At 42.2% G+C, this 23,980-nt stretch overlaps 1 protein-coding gene across 2 annotated transcripts in view; it reads right to left on the reverse strand.

Moving 5' to 3' along the window:
- Positions 1–23,980, reverse strand: part of LOC106588203 (oxysterol-binding protein-related protein 10) — a 156,453-nt gene that overhangs the window by 111,097 nt on the left and 21,376 nt on the right. For both annotated transcript variants that reach the window (XM_014176964.2, XM_014176963.2), the window contains exon 2: positions 14,020–14,195. In XM_014176964.2, the coding sequence (XP_014032439.1) occupies positions 14,020–14,195 (176 nt within the window). The remainder of the gene's footprint in view (positions 1–14,019; positions 14,196–23,980) is intronic.

A 23,980-nucleotide genomic window follows, 5' to 3' on the forward strand; every position in this document is an offset into this window, starting at 1 on the left:
CGACAAGGTTCCAGTTTAACAAAGTTTACTATACCGTATGAACACACTACAAGGTAGCCATTGCACTCTCGGCTAGGTCCATCAACGAACAGAAGTTCTGCGCAGGCGCACTCTTGACTGAGTGATAGCCCCGTAATAACAGAAATATAGGGATACTTAAAACATGAACTTAACAATCTCCCCCTTTTCTTTAAAGACAAATTAAACATCAACAACATAATTAAATGTCCAAGTATTATTCAAGTTCCCCATTACAAATGGGTTGTGTGACAGTTTTTATTTGTATTACTCCAGCTGCCACTTTCCATTACTGAGAGCCTGTAGGAGGAGAGCCTGTAGGAGGAGAGCCTGTAGGAGGAGAGCCTGTAGGAGGAGAGCCTGTAGGAGGAGAGCCTGTAGGAGGAGAGCCTGTAGGAGGAGAGCCTGTAGGAGCACAAGACCGGATGCTCCTTTTTCAGTCAGACAGTCAGCAAGCTGTTCCTTTGTGGTCGACCACAGAATCCGCTGGATTCTCTGTGCTTAAATAAGTTCCTTGATGCTGCTAATCTCAATACAAATATTTTCTCTGTGACAGACTTGGTTGACTTCAAAGCATCAACTAATGAGTAGTTGTCAGTGACACAAACTACAGGTAGAATGTGCCGTTTTGTCTCACCAGTGGTAAGCTCTGAGAACAGAGTTGCAAGAAAGATCGCATTGTCAATTCCATCCGCAAGAGCAAGTGTTTCTCCAGCAAGTGTGCTTCGGACAACCCTTCTGATCCTTTTTGACTGCCAACAGATAGGTGAGAATCTTCCTCCTTCACCCATTAACACGATTAGATGTCCACCTTGTGTGCCTCCATCTGTAAGGTTCCCTAGCGAAGCATCACTGAAGACAACTAGTTTCAAAGAGTCATCTTTTCCAACATGCTGAAACTTTAGTCACTTGTTGTGATTTCAGTTTACAAACAACTTTGTTTGCCTCATGAAGGGTTTGTACAATGACGTGTTTTGTGTTCGATGCCAAGTTGCAACCATCAAACATTACATCAGGTCTACTCTGTCTAGCAACCCATAAAATTTGTCCTATCTTTGACCTCAATTGATCAGCTTCAATTCCACAGAGGGGAATTCCCTTTGTACGGCTCTTGAAGAATCCATGTGAATGGGTTGAAGATTCTTGATATAGCTCTCCTGTTGCATCAGTATTGTTCCATCAACTGTAATAAACTCTATGCCAACATAACAAAAATGATCATGCTCCTCACGGCCGACCTGGAAAACAGCTTTGAGGTTTGGAATCACAGTTGTAGCAAAGGTCTGTGAGCCACCCAGATGAAGTCATCAACATGACAGGCAAGTACTCCAGTCACACTGCAGTCTTGATCAAGCCAATAGAAGACTGCAGGATCCACTTGTGACCGTTTTCCACCTGTATTCAGCATTGTTGCCTTGACTTTGTTGTACCAGTAGAGTGATGCATCTCCGAGTCCATACACACACTTTTTTAGTTTCCAAAGTGTTCATTCGCATTTAGCTTCAGGCGGAGGTCGGATGTGAATGTCTCGACAGCTCTGTTGCCTGCAAAAATGCAGATTTGATATCTATGGAATTAAGTTTCCATTTTTTCTGGCAGATCACTGTCATCAGCAATCTGAGTGACTCTGAGGCGCATGTCGGTGAGTCTTTTGGGAGTTGTTTAGCAGCCAGCTCCTCAAAACCTCTAGCCACTCGACGTGCTTTAGGCACTATTCCAGTTAAGGATTCTTTAAGGGTACACACCCACCTTGTTGAGACACATTTTTGGCCAATGTCTTTAACTTCCTCAAACACTCAATTTTTCCTCCAATTACTGAGCTCATCTAGCTTAGCTGAGTCAAATGACACGTCCTTTGTTTCAAGTACATCATTTTGAATGTCATTCTGTTTTTCTCGATTTTCCATTGGTTCACTTCTGAGATTATCTACAAGTGACAGGTCAGCTGACCCTGTCGTACCAGAAAGTGTAACTGGTTCAGAGTACTGCAAGTTGTACCAGTTCTGGTGTTTTCCTTTGGCTTTTCCTGCTCGTCCAATGACGGTTGCTGTATGTGGAATACCACTTTCTCTGTCCATGTATTTAACAGTTTGTCCAGTTTTCAGATTGGAACATCCATGTTGTCTTAACACGTGGCTGTTGTTGAATGTTTTCCTCATTTGAACCCTCAACAGTATTATCTGTGGCATGTTTGAAGGTCTCTGCTTCATTTCCTGCGTCAGTTTCAGTGTCCATATCATTGGATGTTACATCTGGTAGGTTTGTGTCTGTTACTGTCTCCTTTTCATTAGGATGATACTCAGCAACAGCCCCTCTATCTTATTGATCATTTACTTTCCGCAATCTTGAGTGATGCACCCTGACAATGGTGCCTCCGTGCCTCACAAATATCACCACACCATCTTGGCCAATGACTACTCCCGGTCCTTTCCACTCTTGACAGTCAACTCGTTTGTAGTACACTTATTTTCCAGTTTCATACTTCTCATCGGTGGGTCGTAGCTGTTTACGCAGAGCCCTGCAAATTCTTTCTGAGCACTCTGCTTCAGTGAACGCTTTTCTCGCTGCATGTAGTGCTGAAAGGTGCTGTCAGACCCATGCACTCACACTGGCCCCTTCTAGTGCTGGTGGCTTGTCAACCAGTACAGAGGGAAGGTTAGGGTTCTGCCCGAACACTAGTTGGTATGGGCTGTAACCATGAACATTGTGCATTGAGTTTTTTGCCATCAAAGCCCAATCTAGGGCTGTGTTCCAGTCACATCCATTGTCTTGCTTCACTTTCAGCATGATCTCTGTGAGTGTTTGATTATGTCTCTCCAGAAGTCCATTGCTCTATGGACTGTATGCAGCAGTTGTCTTTACTTCCATGTTGAATTTCTCTGCCATTTCTCTTATTTCATTATTATTTCATTCTCCTCCATTGTCACTGTACAATTTCTGGGGCGGGCCATGCACACTTACCCAGGAATTAATTAAGTGCTTGACGATGTCACTGGGTTTCTTTGTATTCACAATGCTTCCAGCGCTGAAGCGTGTGAAGTGGTCGATTATTTGAAGGTACCACACACTTGGTGCCAACTTATGTAGATCTACAGCCACTGTTTCATTGTATTTGGAAGCTAGTGGCAAACCAACAGCTGGTTTGGGCTTAGGTTTACTGTATTTTTGACATGTCTCACAACTGTTAACTATCTGCTGTAGAATGGAAATACTCTCATCATTATTCCCTGAACTGCTGAGTAACTTCTGAAGTCTGTCAACTGTAGCATGTCCAAACTGTTTGTGAAGCTTTAACAATACTTTGTGTTTTTCTTTTGTGTTCATGTTCTCTGTGACTGTCAGAATCTCCATGTGCTCTGTGTCCGTCAGAATCTCATTTTTGCATGGACTCTGTGTGATGTCTTTGTCTAAAATGTTTACACAATAGTGGCCTGAGGTAGTAAGTTCAAGAGTCACTGGTTTGTCATTTTTTATGTCTAGTACAGCCCCTGCCTTTTTGAGGGAAGCTTTGCTTAATAGTAAGGGGATATCTGTAGGGACCACCTCTGTTTCAATGTGACACTTAGTCTGACCAATTTTTGCTGGTATCTTAACTCGCTTGGTAGAATGGACAATTCTCCCATCTCCAAATTTGAAAGCTCTGTTGCTTGGTATGTCAATCATATTTTGTACTTCTTTCATATTTAGTTCACTGACATAGCTATCAAGCCATTTTGAACCACACACACTGTCCGTGTACATGCAGTATCAATCACAGCAGATCCTAAGGATTCAACTATAAAAATCTCAGTATCAGAAGCAGATTCATTTGAAAACAGTGTAATGTTACACTGCTCTATATCTGTGTTTACATTTTCCTCTGTTAGTTTAACTTGTTCATTTTTATGAGGACAGTCTTTAACCCAATGGTAAGTGCTTTGACAAATAGCACATTCTGATCTCCTTCCATATTTGTCCAGTGGATTTGTGCCGGGAAATGGCGCCCTCTTCTGGTTGTCTTGAGAACATTGCCTTTTCTCTGCTGCTCAGTGTAATATGCTGCTTTACTCACTTGCATTCCATCTGTTATTGGCGTGACAAACGTCTTTTCACCAAAAATTATTTTTAGTACCAACTTCATTGATGCAAAAGTCAGTACAGTACAAGCAGTCAAAGCCAACTGTTTCTCCCTACCATCTAGACAGGCAGTATCTAGCAACTTGAAAGCTAACACTGCATCCGGGAGAACCATGTCGTACTTGCGCATCCTATTGTACCTCTGTTCGAAATCAATGATGTAGTCCGTCATTGCAACCGAAATATCTCTCGTAACACTGTCAAAGTTTGAATATGCCTCGCAGGCACAGTCTTTCACTTCTTTAAGAAATACAGAATCCAGTGCTCTGATCAAAGTTCCCATACCATCATCATTGTTCAAATCCTCAACGGATATTTCCAGTGCTGTATCTCTCGCTCTTCCCTCGACCGATAATACCACCGCAAGTGCTTGCTTTTTCACGTCCAGATTAGTAACCCGTGTCCAGATTCCAAGTTCATTTTTCCAACTTTCGTACGACCTCTTCTCGTCGAAGCGAGGTGGCACATTGTAGTTATTAGCCATCCTCTGCTACCAATGTTAACTCGAAATGACACAACGACAAGGTTCCAGTTTAAGAAAGTTTACTATACCATATGAACACACTACAAGGTAGCCATTGCACTCTCGGCTAGGTCCATCAACGAACAGACGTCCTGCGCAGGCGCACTCTTGACTGAGTGATAGCCCCGTAATAACAGAAATATAGGGATACTTAAAACATGAACTTAACAATGAGTGTGAGGTTATTTTCCTGACACCACACTCCGAGGGCCCTCACCTCCTCCCTGTAGGCCGTCTCGTCATTGTTGGTAATCAGGCCTACTACTGTTGTGTCGTCTGCAAACGTGATGATTGAGTTGGAGGCGTGCATGGCCACGCAGTCATGGGTGAACAGGGAGTACAGGAGAGGGCTGAGAACGCACCCTTGTGGGGCCCCAGTGTTGAGGATCAGCAGGGTGGAGATGTTGTTTACTACCCTCACCCCCTGGGGGCTGCCCGTCAGGAAGTCCAGGACCCAGTTGCACAGGGCGGGATCGAGACCCAGTGTCTCGAGCTTAATGACAAGTTGAGGGTACTACGGTGTTAAATGCTGAGCTGTAATCGATGAACTGCATTTTTACATAGGCATTCCTCTTGTCCAGATGGGTTAGGGCAGTGTGCAGTGTGATTGCGTCGTCTGTGGACCTATTGGGGCGGTAAGCAAATTGGAGTGGGTCTAGGGTGTCAGGTAGAGTGGAGGTGATATGATCCTTGACTAGTCTCTCAAAGCACTTCATGAGGACGGAAGTGAGTGCTATGGGGCGATAGTCATTTAGCTCAGTTACCTTAGCTTTCTTGGGAACAGGAACAATGGTGGCCCTCTTGAAGCATGTGGGAACAGCAGACTGGGATATTGATTGATTGAATATGTCCGTAAACACACCGCCCAGCTGGTCTGCGCATGCTCTGAGGACGCGGCTAGGGATGCCGTCTGGGCCGGCAGCCTTGCGAGGGTTAACACGTTTAAATGTTTTACTCACGGTGGCTGCGGTGAAGGAGAGCCCGCAGGTTTTGGTAGTGGGCCGTGTCGGTGGCACTGTATTGTCCTCAAAGTGAGCAAAGAAGTTGTTTAATTTGTCTGGGAGCAAGACGTCGATGTCCGCGACAGGGATGGTTTTCTTTTTGTAATCCGTGATTGACTGTAGAGCCTGCCACATACGTCTTGTGTCTGAGCCGTTGTATTGCGACTCTACTTTGTCTCTATACTGACGCTTAACTTGTTTGATTGCCTTGCGGATGGAATAGCTACACTGTTTGTATTCGGTCATGTTTCCGGCCGCCTTGCCATGATTAAAAGCGGTGGTTTGCGCTTTCAGTTTTGCTGTGATGCTACCATAAATCCACAGTTTCTGGTTGGGGAAGGTTTTAATAGTCACCGCGTGTACATCACTGATGCACTTGCTAATAAACTCGCTCACCGAATCAGCGTATACATCAATGTTGTTGTCTGAGGCTATCTGGAACATATCCCAGACCACGTGATCGAAGCAATTTTGAAGCGTGGATTCAGATTAGTTGGACCAGCGTTGACCAGACCCTGAGCTCAGGCATTCCCTGTTTTAGTTTCTGTCTATAGACTGGGAGCAACAAAATGGAGTCGTGGTCAGATTTGCCGAAAGGAGGGCGAGGGAGGGGTTTATATGCGTCGAGGAAGTTAGAGTAGCAATGATCCAGAATGCTGCCAGCCCGGGTTGCACATTCGATATGCTGATCAAATTTAGGGAGCCTCGTTTTCAGACTAGCCTTGTTAAAATCCCCAGCTACAATAAATGCAGCCTCAGGATGTGGTTTCCAGTTTACATAGAGTCCAATGAAGTTCTTTCAGTGCCGTCGAGGTGTCTGCTTGGGGGGGATATACACGGCTGTGATTATAATCGAAGATAATTCTCTTGGTAGATAATGCAGGCGGCATTTGATTGTAAGGAACTCTAGGTCAGGTGAACAAAAGGACTAAAGTTCCTGTATGTAATTATGATCAGCAGGGTGAGCGAGGAATGCGAAGCGAGGCGACACTCTCTGTCGGCGCCAACAACTCCCTATGCCTTCATTAATAACAACACTGTTTCACGACACATCAGTGACATGGCATACAAGCCAGATAATTCCATGTGTTACAGCTGGATGAGTCAACAGACGTGGCAGGCCTGGCACAGCTCCTGGTATATGTCCGTTACGTTTATGGGGGGTCAATTAAGGAAGACATCCTCTTCTGCAAACCACTGGAAACCAGGACAACAGGAGAGGATATTTTTAAAGTACTGGACAGCTTTGTGACAAATGGACTTCTGTGGTCAAGATGTGTTGGTACTGATGGCGCAAAAGCCATGAAAGGGAGACATAGTGGAGTGGTAATGCGGTGCAAGCAGTTGCTCCCGACGCCACTTGGGTACACTGCAGCATCCACGAGAGGCTCTTGCTGCCAAGGGAATGCCTGAAAGATGTTTTGGACACTACAGTGAAAATGCTTAACTTTGTTAAAGCAAGGCCCCTGAACTCTCGTGTATCTTCTGCACTATGCAATGATATGGGCGCTGGTTATCAAGGGGCAAAGTGTTGACATGAGCTTAAAGTTTTCTTTACTGACCATAATTTTCACTTGTCTGACCGCTTGCATGATGACGAGTTTCTCACACGACTGGCCTATCTGGGTGATGTTTTTTCTCGCCTGAATGATCTGAATCTAGGATTACAGGGACTCTCCGCAACTATTTTCGATGTGCGGAACAAAATTGAGGCTATGATTAAGAGAAGCTCTTCTCTGTCTGCATTAACAAGGACAACACACAGGTCTTTCCATCATTGTATGATTTTTTGTGTGCAAATGAACTCAAACTTACGAACAATGTCAAATGTGATATAGCGAAACACCTGAGTGAGTTGGGTGCGCAATTACGCAGGTACTTTCCCGAAATGGATGACACAAACAACTGGATTCGTTATCCCTTTCATGCCCTGCCTCCAGTCCACTTACTGATATCTGAACAAGAGAGCCTCATCAAAATTGCAACAAGCGGTTCTTTGAAAATTCCATTTAAATCAGAAGCCACTGTCAGATTTCTGGATTGGGCTGTGCTCAGAGTATCCTGCCTTGGCAAATCGTGCTGTTAAGACACTGATGCCCTTTGCAACCACGTACCTATGTGAGAGTGGATTCTCGGCCCTCACTAGCATGAAAACTAAATACAGGCACAGACTGTGTGTGGAAAACGATTTAAGACTGAGACTCTCTCCAATACAACCCAACATTGCAGAGGTATGTGCATCCTTTCAAGCACACCCTTCTCATTAACCTGTGGTGAGTTATTCACCATTTTTGATGAACAAATAAGGTTTTACATATAAGATGGCTAAATAAAGTGCAAAATTATTGATTATTATTATATTATTATTTGTGCCGTGGTCCTATAAGAGCTTTGTTACTTCCCACGAGCCAGGTTGTGACAAAAACTCACACTCATTATGTTTAATAAATGTATGTGTGTGGCAGGCTTACAATGATGGCAAAAAAACAACATTGTTAGAGTGCGCTGACCCTAGTGCAAAAGGAGGTACGCGGCTGGAGGTTGAATGTTTGAAGGTGTACGGGACTATAAAAATTCTGGGAACCACTGGTCTAGACTATCTAGACCAATTGGGCTGATCATTCTGACTGACTGGTAAAACTTTAGTTCAAGAGTAATTGAGCATCTCAACCTATTCTGTGAGATACAATTGAATGTTACGTACCAAAGTCTCAAGTCCCCATCCATGGAGAAAACAAAAACATTTCATTAGCAACGTAACCGAATATAGCAGCAATGTCTGGTCTCCTGGAGTCCCTGGTAGTGACTAACTGAAACAACGGGCAGGTTGATCATGAATGGTGAAGTGCTGAATGTTAAATCTATTCATGTGAGTGATAATTGCCTCAATTTGAGCAGTGACATGAGTGTCTGTCAATCACTTAAGGCCTTCACTGTTTTTCAAGCACCCGGAATGTCGCTTGAGTGAAGAGGCACGAGAAGGACACTAGGACAGATTCAGAGACACACACACACACACAGACGAATATCAATGTGAAACTTAAAACAGTACCTTCTCCAGCGAATAGCTCCTCTGCTCTCAAGAGAAGGCTCTGTTCATGCAGGCTATTCCTAATGAAACACCTGCACTGACAGTCTGTTAAGACCCCCCCCCCCCCCATTGATTCCTTCTACACCATAAACATATCTTTTCCTTTCAAAACGTCTCAGTTTAGAGTCTGCAACGCATTTAGATCAGCAATTTCGGGTCTTGATTTACACAGGCTATGCCGTGATTGTTCATAATTAGCTATCTGTAATGAACAGGAGGTGGATCTGGCAGGGTACCTGTTTTGAATGATGAAAAGGACGCTAAGTCTCTAACATGAGCTATTTGCACACTAATCATTACTTAGCGAAGACCAGGTCGTTCTTGTGCTCATTCTAAAAAGGTAACCTATAAGGAGGCCAACGCTAATGAAAAATTCAAAGCCGGTGTTGAGTTAAAAAAAAGGTCCCTGGTTTGGAGTTGGAAGGCTGGCAGTTCCATTCAGTTGATGAATAAGCCACGCTTGTTTTGGAAAATGAGAACAAGCAGCAAAACACAGTCCTACCCATTTACAATGAGCAACTGGTACTACTCAACAATGCTCTACACATCCCTTTTTAAATAACAATATCTCTGCATTTCAATAAGGTCAACATGCGCTTCAATGTAGACTCTCAAGAGAGCACTAATGTCTATCCATTGCCATTCAAGTATTACACCGTGACCCATGTAATTACACTGCTGCTAATTACAATGATTGAATGGATGTTGTTGGCTATAATAATACGGTCATACTCTCGCGGGAACTCGTAGGGGGATCTGATTAAGGTGAAGAGATAATATGACAGGGCAGCGCTCTGAATATGTACTTCGTAACTGATAGTGATGGAAGTTAAGTTAAACGTGACTACTATGGGAAGGTAGGGATTATTGCAGTTGCTGGGAAGAACATTGTAAAGCCTGGGGCTTATTCTACGCAGTGGCCGCTCGCAAAAATGTAATGTATGTAGTAGGGCCGCACAATTCATCAAATTCACATCGAAATCGCAATATTGACATGCACAATATCCATACTGCAAGAGATCCATAATCACACACATTAAAACACCACTATGCCACGTGAAACATCCGTTTTTCTAGTTTACTGTTTGTCATCTCATTCCCTCACCTCTTGTGGCTGCTTCCCAAACACATCAAGTTCCACCCCCTCTCAATCAAGCAGCGCAGTTCCTCCTCACTGTTAGATTCACTAGAAGTTGTTCTATTAAGACAAAAGCTGTTCTGTTCAGTCAAATGCAGTAAACAAATTGTTCCAAAAAAGAACGATGCTGCTTTCCACTTTGCTTCTATTTCAATGATTCCAACAAGTCGCCCAAGTGTTTTGATCTACAGGTAACTGCCAAAATAAAGAAAACACTTGAGTAAATGAGGGATACAAAGTATATTGAAAGAAAGCGCTTCCACGTAGGTGTGGTTCCTGAGTTAATTAAGCAAGTAATATCCCAACATGCTTACGGTCATGTATAAAAATGCCCAGTTGCCCATTATTTTGGCTACCATGGCTAGATGAAGAGATCTCAGTGATTTGAAATAGGGGTCTCAAAGGAGCATAGGGGGTTTAAAGGATGTGTGTGTGTGTGTGTGTGTGTGTGTGTGCTCTCAGGCTGCGTTTACACAGGCAGCCCAATTCTGATCTTTTTTTGACTAATTGGTCTTTTGACCGATCTGATGCGATTGATCAAAGGACCAATTAATGGAAAAAATATCAGAATTAGGCTGCATGTGTAAATGCAGCCTTTGTCAGCAGATCTCAACCCAATTGAACACGTACGGGAGATTCTAGAGCGACGCCTGAGACAACGTTTTCAACCACCATCAACAAAACATCAAATGATTGAATTTCTCATGGACGTTTCAGAATCTATGCTAAGGCGCATTTAAGCTGTTCTGGCTCATGGTGGCCCAAAGCCCTATTAAAAAGGCACACATCACACCGAATGTGGATCTAGCGTTCGTCTACCGATCGTTCAGCACACTGTTTTAGGGACCACCCGCTGTAGATGTCTGACTGCCAACATTTTCGCTTGATTTTACATGTAAAATTGGTGCGCACTAGGTTCGCAAATTACGGCTGGCACTCGGTTCAGAGGTGCTAAGTACTCTCGGCTGCCACGTTGTATGATTGGAGACAAGCGCAGGAATACGTAATAGGGGGTTTTAATACTCCACCAAAAAATACAACATGCCATGAAAGGCACGGGGACAAAGATCAAAACAAACACAGGGATGCAACGCAAAACAAAAGAGCAAGGTTAAACCTATAATAATTACACAGGATGAGGCCCGTAATAATGAGTACACAATACACGGAGAACGAAAGCCGAAACAACAAAGCACAGGTACTCACAAGACCAACGGACATGTAAACAATAACCGACCAGACAATGGTGAACAGAGGGCACATGTATACAATTACTAAATCAGGGGGAATGGGACGCCTAGTGGCCGGTGTAGTAGACCTCCAGAACTGGTGCACGGGAAGAGCACAAAACTGGTACACGGAAATGGACAAAGATCGTACTTTTTGGAGAAATGTCCTCTGGTCTGATGAAACAAAAATAGAACTGTTAGACCATAATGACCATCGTTATGTTTGGAGGAAAAAGGGGGACGCTTGCAAGACGAAGAACACCATCCCAACCGTTAAGCACGGGGGTGGCAGCATCATGTTGTCGGGGTGCTTTGCTGCAGGAGGGACTGGTGCACTTCACAAAATAGATAGCTACATGAGGAAGGAAAAGTATGTGGATATATTGAAGCAACATCTCAAGACATCAGTCAGGAAGTCACAAATGGGTCTTCCAAATGGACAATGACCCCAAGCATTCTTCCAAAGTTGTGGCAAAATGGCTTAAGGACAACAAAGTCAAGGTTTTGGAGTGGCCATCTCAATCCTATAGAAAATTTGTGGGCAGAACTGAAAAAGCGTGTGCGAGCAAGGGGGCCTACAAACCTGACTCAGTTACACCAGCTCTGTCAGGAGGAATGGGCCAAAATTCACTCAACTTATTGTGGGAAGCTTGTGGAAGGCTACCCAAAACGTTTGACCCAGGTTAAACAATGTAAAGGCGATGCTACCAAATACTAATTGAGTGTATGTACACTTCTGACCACTGGGAATGTGATAAAAGAAATAAAAGCTGAAATAAATAATTCTCCCTACTATTATTCTGACATTTCTTAAAATAAAGTGGTGATCCTAACTGACCTAAGACAGGGATTTTTTACTAGGATTAAATGTCAGAAATTGTGAAAAACTGAGCTTAAATGTAGTTGGCTAAGGTGTATGTAAACTTCCGACTTCAACTGTAGATGTAATATGGATACTTATTATAGGTGAGATTGAATTTGTTCTAGGCAATATTCAATGTTTTTTAATGTTCCATTTCTTTTAAAATATTTTATCTTTGTCTGATTCTGCAGTGGGATTGAACCTACAGGTTTTATTTTGTTGCCATTATTACCAAAGACTCTATAAAGCATTATGCTACTTCACAATAATGTATGATATGCAGTCAGGCATCTCAATTAGCCCCCTTGAAAAGCAGTGAGAACGACTTGACCCTTATAAACACCCGTATTGTCTTATTGATGGCATCATGTGATCAACAGCTTTCATTTTACATTTGATCATTCAAACATGATTCAATTCATGCTTTCCCCCCTTTTTATGTCATACTCTCAGGAGCAATGAGCATGGCTCTGGGCGAAGCTCGAAACAGAATGCTCCCTCTCTCTTAAGACTAAAACGAATTACCCTATGCTCCCTTGGTTGGATAACAGATGAAGACAGAGCCTGCGCTTTGGCGCCTGTATCAGATCTCACATAATTCCCCATGGCTTCAATACAACATTCTTAAATTCAACTTAAAATGTTCGACCAAGGACACCTGGAGGGAGATTATTGGCTTGTAGAAATATGAACCTTCTCAGTGACTTGGCACTTGACAAATTTGTGAAAGGGAATTCAAGTGCATCCACATCATGGAAAGAAAGGACACATTCACATCTGGGCTGTACAAATCACCCGTAAGGCGATACTAAAAGAGGGGTCTGTTGTTGCAGACTCGCCGAAGGTCGTTGAATAGGAAACTTGTTCCTGGCTGAACCTTGATCTTCTCCCGTCCCCATAGAGGCCTGGGGTTTCCATGGCAACCTGTGTGTGATTTAAACTGCACCTACTAATCTTAGTCAACTCATGAAAAGCTGCTACACTCAAGGGGTGTGGGTATTGGTCCCCATCATTTGGTTTAACTCTGGCAAACTGAAGTTTGAAATAAAATGCCCCCATCCCAATGAAAAGAACGATTTGTAAGCCACTAAGTATAGTGTTCTGACCTTCCAAGCAATAGAACATGCACCCAACTAGCTTCTTTGATAAGGACTGTCATTTAACCTTCTTTCATTTAAGCTGTATCTAATTCCATATCTGCATTGTAGACAGTGGATCCCTGTACTCCTGCATTGATTTACTACAATGACTTATTCTCTGTGGGACTATCACTTGCTCTGAGCTCAATAGATGGATCACTACATCATCCACAGATCTAGGGCAAGTTATTCTGATACCTCCCATGGGGAATGTATGGGGACATTCCAGAGACTAAAGCAGAGCGACAGGTAGACTCTCGCTGAATCAGTGGATACAAGCATCGGACTAGAGCCGGGACGATGCCAGAACCGCGATACTCGTTAGTATCGTGCCAAGGAAACAAAACACAAAGCGGTTTTAACTTCTTTAGGAAAACAGCCCTAAGGTTGGAAACAAACATCATTATTTTGTCATCCAGAGTCAACTTTTTTTTTTGTTCAAGCTACAGCACACAATATTTGATATCCAGCAGGTTTTTAAAGGACCAAAAAGCTTGGTCTGCTTCGTGTTTTCATTTTTGCCATGGAAAAAAACATTGCGGTACTGGTATCGTCCCAGTCCTACTTCTGACAAACTCATGTCAAATGTGGGAAATGAAAGTTCGTAATGCAACTCATGAAATGTTTATGAAGCTAAGTTATAACATTACAGGTTCAATTTCATGATGTGCTTTTCCCAAACAAAGGGATGTTTTTCGGCAGTTGCACAATTTAAGCTGCTCAAGTGGTATCACTCTATGACGTAACTGCAAACCCCCAGAAAGCAATGCAATCATCCCAATGTCCCCAAGCAATCTCCCTGTATGCCCAATCTCTGAATAGGCAGCATGTAAAATAAATACTTCATATTATAACCGTTTAATTTGTGGAAGTTGAATGATTGGCAATAAGTGTCTGCGTACCTCTGAGCTTGTAAAGCTCGCCATTGAATGAGTTGACGATAAACATGTGTGGTGCCTCATCACTCTGGACAACCGATGCACCAATCAGAGGCAGGGAGCCCCTGGGCTTCTGGCTCTTGCCCTGTTCATGTACAAAGTACCGCAGCTGTCCCAGCTCTGGATCCAGCACAAAGTACCTGTATGAGAGGGTGAGAGAAAAGGGATCCATAGTGAAAGAGAAAAGAGAAGGGAAAGAGGGGACAGAGAGGGAGAGATTTTTTTAGGCATTGTTTCTTTACGTCCTCATCATTGTTTAATAATTCTGCTATTACTTTAGCAGTAATTGCAACTGCTAAGTAATACAGTCACGAGACAGAGAAAAAGAGCGCAAGAGACACATGCACACCAGTGGAGGAAGGGGAGGACCATCCTCCTCAGTGAAATGTCATTTGTTTTTAATAGTGAAACACTAAAAGTTATACTTTTTAGATAAAACTATACTAAATACATTCATACGCCACAAAATAATTGATTAAAACACACTGTTGTTTTGCAATGAAGGTTTACAGTAACTTCAACAGCACTCTCTGGGGTAGCACAATGGTGTAGCCAAGGACAGCTAGCTTCTTGTCCTCCTCTGGGTACATTGACTTCAATATAAAACCTTGTAGGCCTCACCCCCTTCCATTGGCTAACATGGTCATTATGACCATTTCCGGAGGACTTCCAACAAATCAAAGCTTTTGCAGTATGCACTGACATGTTGTCCATCCAATCATAGGATTAGGATCAGAGAATTAACCTAGTGTGTTGTATTGGGGTTGTTTCGCAGAGCAATATTGGATAGAGATTGAAAAGTGATAGCTGAGCATTTCTTGGATATTATTCAATTCAAATTAGTTTTTTCAAATTACATGAGACGAAAGAGGTAGATTATAAATGGTTTTCTTGGTTTTAGAACTTTATTGTAGTGTCCAGTTAGTGCAATCTATTTCAATTTGCCTTGCTAACTTCCGTGGCAAGTAGCAGTAGCAAGCTAGCTACCAGCTCGAGTGTGCAGTTTTCACCGCCAACGCTACCGAAAATGTTGTTGGCATTTACCCCATTCATTCACTGGGGTACACGGAAAAGGTGCGAATTAAAACCAAGGGTCGACCTCTGCCTGAGATCAGTTTCATGAAGAAGAATGAAAAAGTGAGGGCATTCAATACAAATTGGTATCAAACATATGTTAGCTGGTTAGCCTTTCATCAAGCCACCTGTATTGCCGACCTTGCCTGGTTTTTGGAAAGTCTGAGCCATGGGCGAAAGGACCTGAAGTGACCTGTGACCTGAAGAACATCGGTCGTTCAGCTAAAACGGCAAAACAAAAGCAGGGAGCATATTAATGTCCACATCAGATTCAACCTTCTGGGGAAAAAGCGGCAGCGATCATGGCGAAGGTCTGTGTATTCAAACTGTGCAACACTATGAGAAAATAAAAAAATAAAAATGTTTTCGCTACATTCGCATTGACATCTGCTAACCCTGTGTATTTGACCAATACAATCTGATTTGAAACAGGTATGTTTTCAAGTGGCTTGTCAACACCACTGCGTTTTTGCAAGAACTGGCTTTTAGAGGACATGACGAGAGGGAAAGTTTCCCTAACAAGGACAACTACAAGGAGGTTGCAGAGGTAATTGCACATTTTCTGGGATGTCGAAATCAATTCAGAATGATTTGATAGCTTCCATCGCATCATTCATTAAACGTTAGATTAAAAAGAGAGAGGTTGATGCAGATAATGTTTTTCACTCGCTCAAGTAAGCTTTCCACTTTCCTCCGGTATTTATTTAGCAAAGATGATAACACATAATCACTCCAGACAGACACAAGCAAAAAGTCATTACATAAATGGGGAAGCAGCTTAGGCTTCACCTAAACATTAGAGATCTGACATGCTGTATGGGATGAAAACGAGACAATTTTTCAGTCTGATCAACTCTAGGCTACTAACGTTACTAAGAACAGCTGTATACTATGGAATGCAGTTTGGGTCTTTGCGTGTCAAAAAAAGATACATGTCAAAAAACACTACTTTACACAGTTTAACCTTTCTGGGCCCGGGGGCAGTATTGAGTAGTTTGGATGAATGAGGTGCCCAAATTAAACTGCCTACTACTCGGGCTCAGAACGTAGGATATGCATATTAGTAGATTTGAATAGAAAACAGTCTGAAGTTTCTAAAACTGTTTGAACGATGTCTGTGAGTATAAAAGAACTCATATGGCAGGCAAAAACCTGAGAAAAAAATCCAACCAGGAAGTGGATTGTAGTTTTTCAAGACTGGGCCTATTCAGTATACAGTGACTTAGGGTTTAATTTGCACTTCCTAAGGCTTCCACTAGATGTCAACAGTCTTTAGAACGTGTTTCAGGCTTTTGCAGTCAACAGAGAGCGAACAAGACCTCCTGGAGTTTGATGACCGAGAGAATGACATGGCCTCAATTATGCGCGTTCATGTGTTCCATAACGTTTGTCAAGACATTGGAATCGTCCGGTTGGAATATTACTGAAGTTTTACGTTAAAAAGGCCCTAAAGATTGATGCTTTACAACGTTTGACATGTTTCAACGAACGTAAATATAACTTTTTGTCGTGAAATTTTCGGCACGCTTCCTACATTTGGAGTAGCTTACTGAACGCGCAAACAACAAGGAGGTATTTGGACATAAATTATGGACTTTATCGAACAAAACAACATTTATTGTGGACCTGGGATTTCTGGAAGTGCCTTCTGATGAAGATCAAAGGTAAGTGAATATTTCTAATGCTATTTATGATTTAGATGACTCCAAAATGGCGGGTATCTGTATTGCTTGATGTCTTTTTCTGAGCGCCGTACTCAGATTATTGCAGTGTGCTTTCCCCGTGAAGCTTTTTTGAAATCTGTCACAGCGGTTGCATAAAGGAGATGTTCATCTATAATTCTTTGAATAACAGTTTAATATTTTATCAACGTTTATGATGAGTATTTTTGTAAATTGTTGTGCTGATTCACCGGCAGTATTGGAGGCAAAATATTTTCTGAACATCACGCGCCAATGTAAAATGCTGTTTTTGGATATAAATATGAACTTTATCGAACAAAACATACATGTATTGTCTAACATTGAGTCCTAGGAGTGTCATCTGATGAAGATCGTCAAAAGGTTAGTGCATAATGTTAGCTGAATTTACGGTTTTTGTGACTCCTCTCCTGCTTGGAAAATGGCTGTGGTTTTTCTTGTGTTTTCACTGTCCTAACATAATCTAACTTTATGCTTTCGCCGTAAAGCCTTTTTGAAATCGGACAACGTGGTTACATTAAGGAGAAGTGCATCTTTAAAATGGTGTAAAATAGTCGTATGTTTGAGAACTTTGAATTATGACATTTTGTTGATTTGAATTTGGCGCTCTGATTTTTCACTGGCTGTTGAATAGTGTGAACCGTGGGTGGGACGGTAGCGTATCACGTAGCCCTGAGAAGTGAATTGTAGAATGTTGTGCTGGACCGCAACTTCTGGTATTAGCAAGGTAGCCACTTGTTGTTCGCCTGTTGAACTTCAATCTGTCACAGCGGTTGGGCTACGTGATACGCTACCGTCCAACCCACGGTTCACACTATTCAACAGCCAGTGAAAAATCAGAGCGCCAAATTCAAATCAACAAAATGTCATAATTCAAAGTTTCAAAAAGGCTTTACGGCGAAAGCATAAAGTTAGATTATGTTAGGACAGTGAAAACACAAGAACACAAAGCTAGTCAGCTACTAAACCCTGTTGCCCAAAGCTAACGTTATAAGCAGCCAGCTAGCTTCATGAGGCTCGACCCGGACCGGGTTATCTGTTGTCAAGCTAGCCACAATAACGATTAGGCACAATATTGGAATTTGCTGTTTGCCTTCAAAAAGTACCTCTTGAAAGTTATGCAGAAGGTTACAATTAGTGGAATCATGCCATATTCAGACTAGATAATGTCAAACATGGTTGGAATGTGAAGCAATGAAATGGGGTATCAGTTTACTCGGTGACACCTACAGAACACACCGTAAAGAGTTTACACAAATACTAGCATTGTAGCTCTTATCGCAGGACTGTGACTGTGTGAAATCACCTCCCCAGTCAGCATATTGTGTGCATTGACATTCATATGGCACTGTACAGCTTTACCTAAGGATTGGGGATCAATGAAATGGGGTAACAGTCTACTCAATACCCAAGATATTTTTTCCCAATGTCCTCAGAGTTTTCAGACTCCAAAACATCCACGCAGTATTGTTTTTCCTCTGGAATAGTGTTCAATTCACATAGGATGACAACAAATGTAGCTCAATTTACAGTTTTAGAGTCCCACAGTAAGAGCTACGAAACTAATGTTCTCTGGGTGTCACTGAGTAGACTGATACCTGTGGATTGTGGATCAATGACAAGGGGTAAGGCTGTACAGTGAAATAGGTATGTCCCCAACGCAATTCTAAAGTCTAATACATCCAGTGTGATTTCAACAGATTTGTTAAAATAACAAATGTTTGTCTTTTGTTGATTTTACATAACATTTCAAACCTGTTTAGCATGACACTTTTATTTTGAAGGCTAACCACAAAGTTCACTATTGTGGCTAGTCCTTATTGTGGCTAGCTTTACATAGATGGGTCTGACCACCATTGATCAAATAAGAACTGTCTTATAAATTAGGGTTATTTTAGAGCAACTATACTACTAGCAACTATAGCTACTGAAACAGATTGTCGTTTTGCTATGTTTTTGGGGAAGAATATTGTTTGCATCATGAGCTAGCTAGCTTTTTTTATGACCAGCACTGTAGGTGCGCAAGATAACGTTACCAGCATCATAGCATACGTATCGATGAATCGTTGTGACATATGAAATACGAGTGATAGTGTAATCAATGTGTAATAACTACGTAAAACATTAATGAATGCAGTGTTATTTGACATGTATCTTTTTGACATGCAAAGACCCAAACGGCGTTCCATAGCATACAGCCTATGTGCCCTGTCCATTTGTTCGGGTAAACTAATTGGTCACGTTGTTTTTATGGTCAATTTGTATGTCAGGAGAAAATGTGAATGTGATGAAATTAGTTTTATATTCAAAATTGGGTTGGCTAGGCTGCCTATACGTTTTCAACCCAAAATGATTAACTGGAAATAATCAATACAACATAGTGATAACAGATGAGTTCATTTTTTATAAAGCCTACAGTTGCATAAGCGTGCATGATGCAAACATGCATAAAGCAAGCTCAGCCCAGTGAGTTCTATTGTCTAGCAGTTGTCTCTGTGAAGAGGAAATCCCCCTCCTAATCTAGTCTAAATATAATTAATATGAACAAGTATAAGGTTGCTGCAGTTTGAAAGGGTTTTCATCCCCCCCAGGGCCAGGAGTTTTTTTCAGAAGTTTTTTTTAAAACCATGTGACCTGATTAGGAAAAACTGGTCCCATCATAGCCCTTATAAAACCTTTTTACAGCTGATTAAATCACTATCATACCTTAGGGTCCAGAGTTTTCCTGGTTAGGTTAATAGATAAGGGAAAACTCTGTGCCCCAGGGGGTAAAAATTGCCCCACCACTCTGGCACCTAATGGTGCCACCAGTCTGCTTGCAGTTGTCAGGTATGGTCAGATATGGTCAGGTATGTGGATGATCAGGGCTTTATTCAGGAACGTTTCTTTGGCTACTTTGATGTGTCAAGTGGGCAAGAGGCACAGTCTGTGTTTGATTGTGTGAATTTTGAGACTTCCGAGTTTAAGTTCATAGAGAAACTTGTTGTTCAAACCTACGATGGCGCAGCTGTAATGTAATGTATCTGCTATTTGTATTTACAGCTAAGTCCCCTGATTAAGAGATGATGACCACTCCACTACCATTGTCAACTCTCTCCTGACATTAACCGAAGCCATGTCTCATGTGTCCTCATCCACTGGCACATTGAATGTTTCCTCTCCAAGCACTGTGTACCCCTATAAATTTTCTCTCATTACTGTATGTAGAGTCAATCACATACAGTCACATTATTACACATCAATGATTTTACTCCTTATTTGGACTAACTCATTCTTAGCTCTTTTGTCTGTGTTGTGATATTGTTTATCTTCCCAGTCAAATCCTGTCAAGCTTATGAACACCTCAACTCATGCCTCATACCCTCCTTCAATCACCATGGTGATCCCTTCCCAACACAGTGTAAGTAGCCCTCTCATTTCCATTTCTCATAACATTGTATTATAAATAAATGTCTTTATAAAATGCTTTAGGTTCAAATAGTCTGACGATTCTTGAAACACACTTTGTCGTTCCATGCATTCCGCGCCTATACCGTGGGTCTCCCATCCTCCTCAATGTTTCCACCACAAAAATTCCTCTCACCTTTCATGCAAATATAGATATTTCACAGGAGCTCTTCATTATAGAGGTTTCAGCCACATTACTGAGCCATATTACTGAGCGCATTAAGAAGTGACATCAACACCTACCCACTAGCTATCCCAAATTACCCAAGAAGGCATTAGAGTGTATAGGTACCTTGAGTGGAGAGGCTGGAGCTCACAGCTCGCCAAGTGAAAATTAAAAACGGAATCAGACAGGTTTGTTACCTTTGATTATTGAATGGCCCCAAGCTTAGGCCTAATTTAATTTCAGTCAGAGCCTGCAACATGACATACACAGAGCAAGTAAAGGACACACCCAGTCCTGGCTATGGGACAGTAGCAGTTTGTCACCCATTATGCTGACTTGTCACAACAAAGCATTCATGACATAGACAGTGTGTTACCCTGTTTGGTTGGCCTTTCATTGTATGGCCATCTAGACCCTGAAGTGTTATTACCTGGAGATTCCCTTACTGCTGATCAATCGTCTCTTTCCAAAGTGCGATTAGAGAAGCACCTCTATTGACCAGGCTTTGGAACAAGCTGAGCGAGCACTTACAGGTCAACACCACCCACAGACACAAACCTCCACACTGCTACAACCAGAACAGAAAGCATCATCTTTTTTTTTGTCATTAACAGACACTCTTATCCAGAGCGACTTACAGTAGTGAATGCATACATTTCATAAATTTTTTCTCTGTACTGGTCCCCCGTGGGAATCGAACCCACAACCCTGGCGTTGCAAACACCATGCTCTACCAACTGAGCCACACAGGACCATCATCATAGACCATTTTCACATTGACGATAGACATTGGAGAGATTCTCGAGAGACATTACTATTGTCTATACTTACGAAATTCTTACTTTGCAAGTTACTCACCCGACAATTGCCCCCCCTTTGAACAGGGCAGTTTAAACTGAATATTCTTGTTGAGCTCAAAACTCCTACAGTATAAATGTATAGACATTTTCCTTATATTTGAGGCTTGCTTTATTTAGTTTTACCTGAAATTGCAGCCTGTTACATTCTGTAATTGTCGCAGTAGCTGCTGGCTGTAATGATCCACATAAAACTATTGAAGCCCATTCCCGGGCACAGTTGTTTTTAAATGTTGATACTACAGATAAGTCCAGTTTTAGATAGATCATGTTTTTTCATTTCTACGTGTGGTGATTTCAGAGGTGGCACCACAGGTCCCAGAGTGGTGGTGGTGGGGGGGGGGGCGGAATTGTTTTCCTGGGGCCCAGAGTTTTTCCTGATCTGGTAGGCTAACCTGACCAGGTAACCTTCAGACCCTAGTTGTAGGGGATGACATAGTAATAAATCAACTGTAAAGAATGGACTACGATGGGACCAGCATTTTTCTAATCAGGTCATAAATAAACTCCTGGCCCTAGGAAGTCCTGTCAAACAAATTATGAGGCAAATCAGTCTAAAAAGTACTTTGTCCCTCTTAATGCTGTCGTGTCTATTTTTATTAAACCAACTCAAAAGTGCTGGGGCAAATGTCAACTCCCCACACATTTACCGGCAGCCCTGCTGTGCTGATTTCTACAATGTGGATTGATGGAAATTGCCACACAATGCTACAAATGAAGAAAAAAAACCTATGCATGATCTACAGTGCATTTGGAAAATAGACCCTTTGACTTCTTTCACATTTTGTTGCATTACAGCCTTATTCTAAAATGTATTCAATTGTTTTTTTTTCCTCCTCAATCTACACGCACACAAAAACACACACACACACACACACACACACACACACACAAAACCCCATAATGACAAAGCAAAAACAGATTTTTAAATAACCTAAAATATCACATTTACATAAGTATTCAGACCCTTTACTACTTTGTTGTAGCACCCTTGGCAGCGATTACAGCCTTGAGTGTTCTTGGGTGTAACACTACAAGCTTGGCACACCTGTTTTTGGGGAGTTTCTCCCATTCTTCTTTGCAGATCCTTTCAAGTTCTGTCAGGTTGGATGGAAGAGTCACTACACAGCTATTTTCAGGTCTCTCCAGAGATGTTCGATCGGGTTCAAGTCTGGGCTCTGGCTGGGCCACTCAAGGACATTCAGAGACTTGGCTCGAAGCCACTCCTGTGTTGTCTTGGCTGTGTGCTTAGGGTCGTTGCCCTGTTGGAAGATGAACCTTCACCAGTCTGAGGTCCTGAGCGCTCTGGAGCCGGTTTTCATCAAGGATCTCTGTACTTTGCTCCGTTCAGCTTACCCTCAACCCTGACTAGTCTCCCAGTCCCTGCTGCTGAAAAACGTCCTCACAGCATGATGCTGCCACCACCATGCTTCCCCGTAGGGATGGTGCCAGGTTTCCTCCAGATGTGATGCTTGGCCAAAGAGTTCAATCTTGGTTTCATCAGACCAGAGAATCTTGTTTCTCGGTCAAAGAGTCTTTAGGTGCCTTTTGGCAAACTCCAAGAGGGCGGTCATGTGCCTTTTACTGAGGAGTGGCTTCCGTCTGGCCACTCTACCATTAAGGCCTGATTGGTTGAATGCTGCAGAGATAGTTGTCCTTCTGGAACGTTCTCCCATTTCCACAGAGGAACTCTAGAGCTCTGTCAGAGTGACCATTGAGTTCTTGGTTCCCTCCCTGACCAAGGCCCTTCTCACCTGATTGCTCAGTTTGGCCGGGCGGCCAGCTCTAGAAAGTCTTGGTGGATCCAAACTTCTTCCATTTAAGAATGATGGAGGCCACGGTGTTCTTGGGGACCTTCAATGCTGCAGACAATCCTGTCATCTCGGAGCTCTACGGAAAATTCCTTCGACCTCATGGCTTGGTTTCTGCTCTGACATGCACTGTCAACTGTGGGACCTTAGACAGGTATGTGCCTTTCCAAATCATGTCCAATCAATTCAATTTACCACAGCTAGACTCCAATCAAGTTGTAGAAACATCAAGAATGATCAATGGAAACAGGATGCATCTGAGCTCAATTTCGAGTCTCATAGCAAAGGGTCTGAATACATATGTAAAAGGTAGTTCTGTTTATTGTTAGTAAATTGGCCAAAATTTCTAAAAACCTGTTTTCGCTTTGTAATTTTGGTATTGTGTGTAGATTGATGAGGAAAAACTTTAATTTAAATCAATTTTAGAATAAGGCTGTAACGTAACAAAATGTGGAAAAAGTCAAGGGTTCTGAATACTTTATGAATATATGCATTTTATTCTTGGGTGGCGAGAATGGGCTTCCATATCAAACAGCTCATCTTAACTTCCCGGTGAATTATACCCACATTTTCAATAGCAATTTTCTTATACCACATGTAGCCTAATGATTTGCATGATATTTATACAAATGAAACATGGTTTCTTGTAATGTTGTAAGGTAGGCCTACTGTACTTTTATATTTGTGTTGGAGGGGTAATTGTTCATTTGATAGGCTAACCTTACTTGATGAAGACATGCTGTTAGCTTTAACTAACACCAACTTAGCTGTCATGTCCTGACCAGTTTAGGTATTATTTGTATTGTAGTTTGGTCAGGACGTGGCAGAGGGTATTTGTTTTCTGTGGTTTGGGGTGTGTGTGTGTGTGTG

This window comes from Salmo salar, chromosome ssa27 (assembly GCF_905237065.1).
Source record: "Salmo salar chromosome ssa27, Ssal_v3.1, whole genome shotgun sequence".
NCBI classification, from domain to species: domain Eukaryota; kingdom Metazoa; phylum Chordata; class Actinopteri; order Salmoniformes; family Salmonidae; genus Salmo; species Salmo salar.